The sequence below is a fragment of the Protomyctophum parallelum genome, assembly GCF_964188405.1.
Source record: "Protomyctophum parallelum genome assembly, chromosome: 3".
Lineage (NCBI taxonomy): Eukaryota > Metazoa > Chordata > Actinopteri > Myctophiformes > Myctophidae > Protomyctophum > Protomyctophum parallelum.
Genome location: NC_139698.1, coordinates 19,519,901 through 19,532,731, shown reverse-complemented (window position 1 = coordinate 19,532,731; position 12,831 = coordinate 19,519,901). Strand labels below are relative to the sequence as shown.

General features: G+C 45.1%; 2 protein-coding genes across 2 annotated transcripts; both read left to right on the top strand.

The window, feature by feature from the left end:
- Positions 1 to 3,352: 3,352 nt before the first annotated feature.
- On the top strand, positions 3,353 to 4,480 carry LOC310855539 (actin, cytoplasmic 1-like; the record flags this gene model as incomplete). The annotated part of the gene is made up of 1 exon (XM_083760584.1): positions 3,353 to 4,480. One exon carries the CDS (start codon positions 3,353 to 3,355, stop codon positions 4,478 to 4,480), a length of 1,128 nt encoding a protein of 375 aa, XP_083616710.1.
- Positions 4,481 to 11,545: 7,065 nt separating this feature from the next.
- LOC310856465 (actin, cytoplasmic 3-like) lies at positions 11,546 to 12,673 on the top strand (the record flags this gene model as incomplete). The annotated part of the gene is made up of 1 exon (XM_083761929.1): positions 11,546 to 12,673. The coding sequence occupies one exon, from the start codon at positions 11,546 to 11,548 to the stop codon at positions 12,671 to 12,673; it is 1,128 nt and encodes a 375-aa protein (XP_083618055.1).
- Positions 12,674 to 12,831: the final 158 nt, after the last annotated feature.

The window sequence follows — 12,831 nt, the reverse complement described above, 5'->3', positions numbered from 1 at the left end:
TTTTGTGGTCAGATGTAATTTCTTGGGCTCTAGTAGGACTAAAGTAATTTAAAAAAGAATCGCTATAACATTTTGTAAAAAAATTAGGCCTGTCAAAGTTAACGCGTTATTAACTAGTTAACTTACAATCCTCTTAACGGCACTATTTTGTTTTGACGCGCGATTAACGCACTGAAGTTTGACAGAATGGTTGGGAGACGCATGTGAAATTGTGAATGCAGGCAGTCAGTGTTATTAATTAATTTGCTCCACAATGTGTTAGATCAGAATTGGGCATTGGGCAAAAGCAAAAAACGTTTTGGTTGACAAATATAGCAGTCAGTTGTAAAAGCTTGATGCTACACAGACCATGCTAATGCTAAAGCTAATGTTGACAGCATGACTGCGCATGCTTGCAGGAGAGAGAGAGAGGCAGGGAAGGGGGCCTCTCGTCTGGAAGTGTGTGTGTGTGTGTGTGTGTGTGTGTGTGTGTGTGTGTGTGTGTGTGTGTGTGTGTGTGTGTGTGTGTGTGTGTGTGTGTGTGTGTGTGTGTGAGAGAGAGAGAGAGACTGTGTGTGTGTGTGTTGAGTTGAGTTTATGATTTTGTTTCCGTCTTCCATGGCATTTTCAATAAAGCAAGCATTCTCCCATATTGATAAGAGTATTTCAAACTTGAAAGGAGTGGTTCTGAACCAGTGGTGCGGGGACCACCAGTGGTCCCTGAGGGGGTTCCAGGTGGCCCCCAGCTAAATGATGAGTTGGTAACCAAATGAACCCTTGTAAATCTTTAACTCTTGATAGTGTAAAATGAAAAGTGTGTCCATTTGGTTCAATTATACACTCAAGAGTTGAATAATTGTTGCAGCTGCAACAGCTGCATTAATCACTTAAGTTAATTTAAGTCTACACAATTAGAAAACTTAGAAAACATGTTATTTTGATCAACATGGCCTGTTATCTCTCGCAATGGTACCATTGGCCAACATCAATACAGTTCTTTAGTTTGGGTCTGGAAGGCTAAATGTCATTAAATGGTGGTTCCATGGCTCAAATGCAGAATAAATAAATACATATTTAGCCCCATGCTCGAATGCCCCCGCCCCCCTGTCAAAAACAGCTGAAATCCCTAAAACTAAAGCTAATGAAAAGAAATTCACAATCATCTTTTACTTTGTCTAATAACCTAAAACATGAACCTTGGTTGAAAAAATAAGACTAGACACAGTGGTCTATAATGTTGCAATAAGAACTGAATCTATCTTTATTTAAACTCATTAATCATGAATCTCCCACACACTTTACATATGACTTTTACTGTCTTCCACCTCTGCATTAACAACATCCCTATGGTCAAATACAGGAGTGGCATCAATCAAACAAAACGGTAACAATGATTATTATAATTTTTGTCTTTTACGATAGGAGTCGTCATCTTTTATATGATACAGAGCTTCCATGTGTTGTCTTAAATTAGATCTGGTTCTGAAGTATTTGTTGCAGGTGGTGCACAAGTATGGCCTGTCCCCGTTGTGAATCCTGAGGTGATCCTGCGTTGCCGGAAGGCTTTATCACACACATTGCATCTGAACTGCTTCTCTCCCTTGTCATGGCTCCTTGTGCAAGCAGAGATGGCAGCTGGATTGTGAACTTGTGACTCAATACCGCCCCCGTCTGGCGGATTCGGGTTACATCTGAAAGGCTCCTCCATGACCCACACTTCATGACCATAGGTGAGAGTAGGAACGAAGATTGCTCGGTAGACAGAGAGCTTTGCCTTCTGGCTTAACGCTCTTTTCGTGCGGTACAGTAACTGCAATACCGCCCCTGCCGCTTGATTCTCCGTCTGATCTCCTCCGTCCTCCCCTCACTCGTGAACAAGAACCCGAGATACTTAAACGCCTCATTCCCTACCCGGACTGCAAAATCTACCGGTTTGCTGCTGAGAACCAGATTTGAAGACACTGATCGTCATCCCAGCTGCTCGTCAACACTCGGCTGGGAACCTGTCCAGTGAGAGCTGAAGGTCTTGGACCGATGGTGCCATCAGGATCACATCATCTGCAAAAAGCAGTGAAGGAACCCTTAGCTCACCGAGCCGTATAACCTCTCCGCCACGACTTCGCCTCGAGATCCTGTCCATGAAAATCACAAACAGGATAGGTGACAAAGCGCAGCCCTGGCACATGCAGGCCAACCGAATCCGACTCACTCCCCTTGCACACGGACACAGCTCTCGCTTTGGGTGTACAGAGATTGGATGGCCCTCACCCCATACTCCCGCAGCACCTCTAACAGAACCTCCCGGGGGACCCGGTCATATGCCTTCTCCAAATCCGCAAAACACATGTAGACCGGATATGCATACTCCCAGACCTTCATGGTCAGTATAATGTCAGCATCAATGTATGTAAACATGTAAAAGCATTCATAGACATTAAAGGAGAATTCCATACTAAAAGGCTTTCTTACCTTTCTTTGTAGTTGTTATGTCCCCATCAAAGAGGTCCAGGTGTTATTTTGTGCAAAAGCTCCTTATTGGCTATTTCCCCTACCATAAGCCCTAAATGAATTGCATTGAATTGAATGGGATGTATGGGGTGTTGTGCTAATTTGCTTATTTCCATCTAAATAAGTAGTAAAGTGTGCCGCTTGGGTTATTATTTACATTATGAAGAGAGGATATATACAAAAAATATATAATTTTGAGCGATGGAAATAAGCGAATTAGCACAACACCCCATACATCCCATTAAATTCAATGCAATTCATTTAGGGTTTATGGTAGGGGAAATAGCCAATAAGGAGCTTTTGCACAAAATAACACCTGGACCTCTTTGATGGGGACGTAACAACTTCAAAGAAAGGTAAGAAAGCCTTTTAGTATGGAATTCTCCTTTAAAGGGTTACTTCAGATTTTTGGACTTAAAGGAAGGAAATACTTACCAAAGGTATTAATTGATTGCCTGCATGGTCTGGTTTTGGCGAATATTAAGTAGTTCTGATCATTTGGCGGGAGTCTGGGGGCCACTCATTAAAAATTAATAAATCCACATTTGTATTGTTGACCTATTTCTACCATATAGCGCACATTTCATTCAATTTTGACCCCTCTGTCACATGGAATCTTATTTTGTGTCCAGTATCACTACAGAAGCAGCGGAACAAACAATAGTTCCATGCGACACATGACGTCAAGCGGTGTTGTCACAGGAGCGTCGCATAATATGTGCAAATGCATTAAAAACCTTCATTAAACTCAGAGTGTAGTAACAGGGATCTTTAACAGATATCATTTGCCTCGTTAATTTTAACTATAGATTTAACTTTAAACCTGTTCCCTTAAAACGGAGATCTCTTTAACAACACGTCAACCATGGAAGACGAAATCCTCGCACTGGTCATCGACAATGGCACCGGCATGTGCAAGGCCGGCTTCGCCGGGGACGACAGCCCCCGCGCCGTCTTCCCCTCCATCGTGGGACGCCCCAAGCACAAGGGAGTGATGGTGAGCATGGCCCAGAAGGACAGCTACGTGGGCGAAGAGGCCCAGAACAAGAGAGGCATACTGACGCTGAAGTACCCCATAGAGCACGGCATCGTCACCAACTGGGACGACATGGAGAAGATATGGCACCACACATTCTACAACGAGCTGAGAGTGTCCCCCGAGGAGCACAGCGTCCTGCTCACGGAGGCCCCCCTGAACCCCAAAGCCAACAGAGAGAAGATGACCCAGATCATGTTCGACACGTTCAACACCCTCGGCATGTACGTGGCCATCCAGGCCGTGCTGTCCCTGTACGCCTCCGGCCGCACGACGGGCATCGTCATGGACTCCGGGGACGGCGTGACGCACACCGTGCCCATCTACGAGGGCCACGCCCTGTTCCACGCCATCCTGCGTCTGGACCTGGCCGGACGCGACCTCACGGGCTACCTCATGAAGCTCCTGACCGAGCGCGGCTACATCTTCACCACCACGGCCGAGAGGGAGATCGTGCGCGACATCAAGGAGAACCTGTGCTACGTGGCGCTCGACTTCCAGGAGGAGATGACCACGGCCGCCACCTCGTCCTCCGTGGAGAAGAGCTACGAGCTGCCCGACGGGCAGGTCATCACCATCGGCAACGAGAGGTTCCGGTGCCCGGAGGCCCTCTTCCAGCCCAACTTCCTCGGCATGGAGTCCTGCGGCATCCACGAGACCACCTACAAGAGCATCATCAAGTGCGACATCGACATCCGCAAGGACCTGTACGCCAACACAGTGCTCTCCGGAGGCAGCACCATGTTCCCTGGCATCGCCGACCGGATGCAGGAGGACATCAGGTCCCTGGCCCCGCCCACCATGAACATCAAGATCATCGCGCCGCCGGAGCGCAAGTTCTCCGTCTGGATCGGCGGCTCCATCCTGGCCTCCCTGTCCACCTTCCAGCAGATGTGGATCAGCAAGGCGGAGTACGAGGAGTCCGGCACCACCATCGTCCACCGCAAATGCTTCTAAAGGAGACTTTTAAAAACAATGACCTTCCTTGTCTCCGCGCAAAACCACGCGGAGCCTCGGCTAAACAAGTCATTGGGATTGGCGGTATAGTTACTTTTGACGCTTGACTTTAAAATAAAATAAATAAATAAAAAACTAGAAAGGTAAAGGGGATAGTAATGTTTTCAAGCGCATTAAAAAAAAATCTACAGTTGAGGGTATATGTTTTTTTGTTTTTGAGTCATTTCAAATGTTTAACTGCATTGTTCACACGTTTATAAATGTTGACTCCGTGACTTCTCACAGTTGTGGGCGCATACTGTAAACTGCATGGTTGTAAATTATCTCTCAAACTGCTGGACCGGTCGGTGTCATATCTATCTTGTGCAAGCTGACAGCAGGCGAAGGAAGTTGCTCCCAACATTTTTATTTTCATATATATTTTATTTTTTCTAAGTTTAAGTTCCACACTCAAGTTTTCGAAGGTCAATGGCTGTCGGATTGGACTGAAACATTAGCCAAACATGCAGTCATAGATTGGTCACATTAAGTATCATGATGCTTTATTCATTATAAACTTATTCGGTATCGGACCCTGTCTTGTTTGTACTTAGATGCAGACCTAGAACCTTTCTTAGGGCTTAAGCAGTAGATCACCCAAAAAATTACATTTTCTATCAATTGCACACCCCATGAAGCCTTGAATTCATGGGAGATTTTTGAGGGGTGCTAGCCCCTCCTATATGCCCAGCTTTGTGTGTTTGTGTGTACCCCAATAGCAATGATTTGATTGGCTGAGCATGCGATGTGACGTATGATGATGTATGTACGACTTCACAAGTGTGATTTTTTTTCTTTGCATTCCCGAGCCAATCATCTGATAACCGATTGACATAGTTAGAGATCAAGAGGATGGAGAAAATGGGAGTGGTTGCGCCCGTGAAGAGCCAACAGATTGGTGCACAGGGATGTTTGTTGTGCCTGTGAAGAGCCAACTGATTGGTGCACAGGGATGTTTGTTGTGCCTGTGAAGAGCCAACTGATTGGTGCACAGGGATGTTTGTTGTGTCCGTGAAGAGCCAACAGATTGGTGCACAGGGATGTTTGTTGTGCCCGTGAAGAGCCAACAGATTGGTGCACAGGGATGTTTGTTGTGTCCGTGAAGAGCCAACTGATTGGTGCACAGGGATGTCTGTTGTGCCCGTGAAGAGCCAACAGATTGGTGCACAGGGGTGTCTGTTGTGCCCGTGAAGAGCCAACTGATTGGTGCACAGGGATGTTTGTTGTGCCCGTGAAGAGCCAACTGATTGGTGCACAGGGATGTTTGTTGTGCCCGTGAAGAGCCAACAGATTGGTGCACAGCAGTGTTTGTTGTGCCCGTGAAGAGCCAACAGATTGGTGCACAGGGATGTTTGTTGTGCCCGTGAAGAGCCAACTGATTGGTGCACAGGGATGTTTGTTGTGCCCGTGAAGAGCCAACTGATTGGTGCACAGGGATGTTTGTTGTGTCCGTGAAGAGCCAACGGATTGGTGCACAGGGATGTTTGTTGTGTCCGTGAAGAGCCAACGGATTGGTGCACAGGGATGTTTGCAACGCCGGCCTCAGCCCAATGGAAAGAGCACAATCTGTGTTGATCTAACGGGACATGTTCACGTTCATGTCGTTCATGTTCAGGAACGCTCGCCCCCAAAACACGCTCGTCACCAGTTTTGAGGGGCGATATCTCCTCCTAATGTCCAGCTTTTGGGTGTGTGTAAACACTAAACATTAAATGGCATTGACAATGAATGGAGAATTTTGAGTGATTGTGTAAACACAAACATTGCGTAACACAAACATTGTAGACGAAGGTGAGGACGCAAATTCTTATTGGCCGTAATGAGATGATGTATGATGATGAATACGATGATAAGGAGGTAAGAGTGCCCCTCACTTCACACGGGTGTGATTTTTTTTCCCGGACCACTCGTGGTTCTTGATTTCTTGCTTTGCAGAGGATAAGGTTAGAAATAAGTACAAAAACTAAATCGTGGGATAAAAAGTTTGATTAAAAAATTAATAATAATACGTTTTACTGAGGTAAAGAATATGAAATGTGAAGTGTTGTAAATCTTCTATTTTCTCTACTAAAGTTAAATATTTTTTCTCGTTTTTTTGTCTCTTTCTCACGCCTTCCGTGAACTGCAAGTTTCCGACACGTTCAAAACCCAGTTTGATTGTTACCTAATCGTTTTTGTAACCCATTTTTTTCACCCATTGTCAATAAATTGTCGAATGTAATCCTAGTCCCTAGAGTCCCTCTGCCAACCTGGGGAAAGCAACGGACTGACCTCATGCTTCCTTCTATGCACGAGTCCAAGGATTCTTTTCACCTGACATGGTGGGAGTTGACATTCCTCAAAGAGAACCCTGAAAAGATAGATTTTTTTTTTTACTATTAATAATGTTAGTGCACAGATAACAAGAAGCAAACCAAAAACAAGTATGGGAACAAAAAGACAGGAACACAATAAACATGAAAAAATATGGGCATCATAGCATGAAAACAGCAAAAAAAACTGAAACGTCACTCCAGCAGACTTTTTTTTTCTCACACAGAAGGCCCGAACAGTTGAGCATGACAGTAGAGATCCACCAACATACAAGGGAGATACAGTAGGCATACAGTCTGAGGTTTTTTTCTTCTTTTTTTCCATAAATTAGTGCTATTGAACACCCTTTACGTCTGTGCGTTGTTTCGAAACCAATGGAAAGTATAAGTAGTAAAAAAACGCATTGGACCTCTTAACTCCTGTCTGCTAAAACAGCTAACTCCACCACCTCTCTCCTTTTCATGCAAGCAATTGACAATATCTAAAGTCACAGCATCAACTCTGATGAGGCAGTAATATTGCATTGTTTTAAAAAATAGATGAGGTTTTCTTAATTTCCTTAAAAATGTATATTTTTCATTCCCTGAAAAATGAACATTTAGGACTTATGAGGTTTCCTCCCGACAGCAACGACACGAGACCAAATGGCCAATGTTTCAACTTTAGTGACCGTGGCTGTAGATCTATATGGAACAGTGGTTCCATATAGATCTACAGCCACTGGCTGTAGATCTATATGGAACAGTGGTTCCATATTCCACATAAGGACCCCTATAATAACCATAAGTTCTGGCTGTGGCCTCCCACAGCAAAATGCCCTTACAAAGAACATGGTGTTCTTGTGTAGACATTGACATATTTATTTATTTTTTATTTTTTATTTGCACTTATCAAAAAGAACATTAAGGTTTTTAATACATGTGCGTGCGCGCGCACACACACAGTGTCAAAATATTACTTTAACACTAATATACTACTTATTACTTATTACTTAAAAAAAAAGGAACACTACTTATTACTCCCTGAGAAAAGTTATTATTACTTTACTTATTACTTTTTTCTCTCGCCTCCAGTAATTGCATAGTTTGTCCCGAAAAGTCTTACTTTGCATTTTCAACATTAGCAGTCCCCCCTCCCCTATTCTGCAGTGTTTATTTAACTCTAAAAAGTGTACTGTATAGTGTACACATGATGATGGGTCCATTTGTACACTCATTTGAATTAAATGAACACTAAGACTTCTACTGTGTATGAATTCATTAATTACAGTCTAAAGTGTTTGATATTTGATATATAGATTTTTTCGACGTGGAATATAGCTTCTTCCCTATGCACAACTTGTAGCGGACAATAATGTTCTTCTCGTCTCGATCGCGGACATACTAAAAAAATGTGAATACTTCCAAGTATTGAATGTTATAACGCTTTGTTGTGCCGGTGTTTCTGTCTCCTCCACCTCTAACGAGTTACACACACTAGTTTAGGTTGTTGTTCCGTGTTCCGAACCGTTTAAGGCCCTCCCTTCTGCATCCGATACTTCACACATACAGTACGTACCGACGAGTGTGCATCGTTTTGGTATCAACAGCCTGCAAAGCAACTTGACCCCTATCCAGTCTACAATAAACACTCAAACCCACAGTTCCACCAAGGCTCGTGAAAATAGTAATAATATTACTTTTGGAAAAAAGTAAATGTAATATTATTACTCAAAATGTGAAAGTAACTAGTTAAGTTACATATTACTGGAAAAAAGTAATAATATTACTGAAAGTAGTATATTACTTAAGTTACTTGACAACACTGCACACACACACGCACGCACACACACACGCACACGCACGCACACACACACACAGTCGATTGGGGCCTTTAAATCCCTATACTGTAGGCTACTTAAAGCCCATCTGTTCTCTCTTGTCTCCTGTCTCTGCATATTTTGTTCTGTGTCAATGGATTTTTTTCTTTGATTTTCTTTGTCTTTGGACCATGTTTGGTCAAATTTGGGCTGGTGTAAATGTGCTATAGCCTACAAATAATGTTTGATTTGATTTAGATTTGATTTGAAACTAATGCTGGCTTCACACAGTGAAGTGAACTCATTGAGCGCCTTGACAGTAGATTCCCCTGACCGCAGCCCATACCTGTGTCTCTATGACATGTAATACTGATGAATTCAGTACAAATGACCACAATAGAGCGCCGCAGTCCCTCCCTCTTTCAGAAAAACGAGTGGCCCAGGAAATGAAAACCCAATGCATTCTCCCATCGGCACTTCTTATTTAATTTATTTAAAGATGGTTACGCCGCGGACAAAGCCAACTCGGATCGTGACAAATCATGACAATGAACACAATGTTTTGGGCCGATCAAATCATTAGAAAGAAGAAAAGAAAGTCAGGAGACAACACTATTTGTTTTGTTTTTCGTCTTATAAATTATTTGATCGGCCCAAAACATTGTGTTCATTGTCATGATTTGTCACGATCCGAGTTGGCTTTGTCCGCGGCGTAACAGTCTTTAAATAAATTAAAAAATAAGTGCCGATGGGGGAATGCATTGGGTTTTCATTTCCTGGGCCACTCGTTTTTCTGAAAGGGGGAGGGACTGTGGCGCTCTATAGAAACTAGAACTGCACTCTGTCGAGTCCATACTTGCTTGTTGCACACTAGTAGGCCATGAATGGCCTACTAGTGCACAAGCAGAGCGCGCAAGTACTTTCGACCCCTACAAACTGTCAAATCTCAGTAATGACTACTTGTGCCTGATACGGCAGTGGTGCCAGATTACATACATGTATACATAGGAGCATTACCTTTAATCCTCCCAACACTAAAACATATCGTCATTACGTCACCATCGAAAACCAATTACACTTTGGCATTGGGTCCTTTAATCCACATCTTTATTACGTCATCATTGAGAGCTATATACCAGCTAGTTATATAAGTGCCGGGTGGATTAAAGGAACTGCCTCTATGTATATGTATATGTAATTTGTAAGTTGATTAGCGGTAAGCACATGCACATGCTGCTCACATCAATGTAGGCTCGCGCCCGTTGACTTTCTGTATCGTGGTTCCCTCGCTCGAGCAATGCGATCTACCCTTTTCACCACAACGCATTGGAACGGAGATCATCGTAAAGTCGTCTCTGTGTGTGTGTGTGTGTGTGTGTGTGTGTGTGTGTGTGTGTGTGTGTGTGTGTGTGTTTGCGTGCGTGCCGCGATGAGAGCACGTGCTGCTCATATCAAAGGCTTGCGCCCGTTGTCTTTCTGTATCGTGTGTGTGTGTGTGTGTAAACCTGACTGAGGCAGAGTCAGAGAAGGGAACGCAAGCAGCGCGAATAAGAGAAGGAAAATCATTTTGTCTGTTGTGTGATTGGCTTGTTGGTCAAGGTTGGTCAAGGAGAGGGACAGTACAACAAGGGAGATAGACATAACTTCTGACAGGAATGCACTAGAAACTTACTTTTTTTATCACATTCTCGCCGAGATATATTTTCGAGTTAATAAAAAAAAAAATATATATATATTTATAGACGGGAGTTGCACCACTTAGTTCACACTGGTGTGCTTTTTTTTCCATTTGCTGCTTTCTTGACAGGGGGGCCGGGGCATTGCTAAATTATTATTTTTCCAAATGTTATAGCGTTTTTATTTTTTATTTACTATAGTCCTACTAGACCCCAATAAATTACATCTGGCCACAAAAGATCACGGGATCTACTGAATGTGTCAAACTGACATATTGAACATATTGATGACACACAGTGTGGCTTCCCCCCAGTAGGCTACCTTCACATTCAGTGATCTTTTGTGGCCAGATGTAATTTCTTGGGATCTAGTAGGACTATAGTAAATAATAAAAAAATAAATCGCTATAAAATGTTGTAAAAATTCGAGCCCCATGCTCGAATGCCCCCGCCCCCCTGTCAAAAACAGCTAAAATCCCTAAAATGAAATAAAGCAGCAAATGAAAAAAAAAATAACACTCATCTTTTACTTTCTCTAATAACAACCTAAAACATGAACCTTGGTTGAAAAAAACTAAAGTTGTGCTTTAAGCAGTAGGAACGCAAATGGAACCATTAAATTTGATACCATTTGAGTAAAACGCAGTGGACGTGTTGCATTGCTCTGCTTTCAGGTGTTTCCTGAGCATCCCCAGACACTTCATTAAAACACAAACTAAATTAAAGTGGTCATTAGGCATGGCTATTTAGCAAATAATACAATTTCAGCTCCTCCAAAGACACGTTTGTGAAGTTACTGAAACAAACGCGCGCGCGCGCGCACGCACGCACACGCACACGCACACGCACACGCACACGCACACGCACACGCACACGCACACGCACACACACACACACACACACACACACACACACACCTTTCTTTCAGCTCATTCCAGTAAATTCCTTCAACTAGAGAAAGTTCCTTTCGGGCATTTGGCCCCATCATAAATCATAACTGAAAGCCCCCTCTATACCCCCCCCCCCCCCCCCCCCCCCTTCACCACCACCACCGAATAACTTGCATGACGTCAAACAGTGTCGTCACAAGATCCCTGGGCAGGTTATATAGGGATACACGTATTAGCCACTCTGATATTCTGATACTCTGATATTATCTCAGCTTTTGAGTTGCGTTGCACTGATATTTGAGCCGAACCACTTACATCGAAGCGAGAATCCTGCACTCCCGTCCTAGCCATGGAGGAAGAGATCCTCGCCCTCGTCGTGGACAATGGCTCGGGAATGTGCAAAGCTGGCTTTGCTGGAGAGAACGACCCACGCGCCGTCTTCCACTCCCTCATCGGTCGCCCGAGGCATCAGGGTGTGATGGTGGGCTTGGACCAGAAGGACAGCTATGTCGGGGACGAAGCTCAGAGCAAGAGAGGAATTCTAACGCTGAGTTACCCGATGGAGCACGGAATCGTCACCAACTGGGACGACATGGAAAAGATCTGGCACCACACGTTCTACAACGAGCTGAGAGTTTCCCCTGAGGACTACAGCATCTTGCTCACAGAGCCCCCCCTGAACCCCAAATCCAACAGAGAGAAGATGACACAGATCATGTTCGAGACCTTCAACACCCTCGCGATGTACATTGCCATCCAGGCAGTGCTGTCCCTGTACGCCTCTGGCCGTAACACGGGCATCGTCATGGACTCCGGGGACGGCGTGACGCACACCGTGCCCATCTACGACGGATACGCCCTTCCACACGCCATCCTGCGTCTGGACCTGGCCGGACGCGACCTCACGGACTACCTGATGAAGCTCATGACCGAGCGTGGCTACTCCTTCACCACCACGGCCGAGAGGGAGATCGTGCGCGACGTCAAGGAAAAGCTGTGCTACGTCGCGCTGGACTTTGAGCAGGAGATGAGAACCGCCGAATACTCCTCCTGCGTGGAGAAGAGCTACGAGCTGCCCGACGGGCAGATCATCACCATCGGCAACGAGAGGTTCCGGTGCCCGGAGGCCCTCTTCATGCCCGCCGTCCTCGGCATGGAGTCCTCCGGCATCCACGAGACCACCTACAGCAGCATCATGAAGTGCGACATCGACATCCGCAAGGACCTGTACGCCAACACGGTGCTGTCCGGAGGCACCACCATGTTCCACGGCATCGCCGACCGGATGCAGAAGGAGATCACGACGCTGGCCCCGTCCACCATGAAGATCAAGATCGTCGCCCGGCCAGAGCGCAAGCACTCGGTGTGGATCGGAGGCTCCATCCTGGCCTCCCTGTCCACCTTCCAGGAGAAGTGGATCAGCAAGGAGGAATACGACGAGGCCGGCCCGGGCATCGTCCACCGCAAATGTTTCTGAACAGAACCCTTCCTCTTTTTTCTCCTGACCAACTAGCGGCCTGCACAAGAGAGGTGTGTATGTGTGTGTGTGAGGGAATAGCAGCCAGGAGAATGAGGCTGTTCCGGTCACGGCCACAGACACCGGGAGCCAACGCGGGCATTGATTATGAGGGTGTT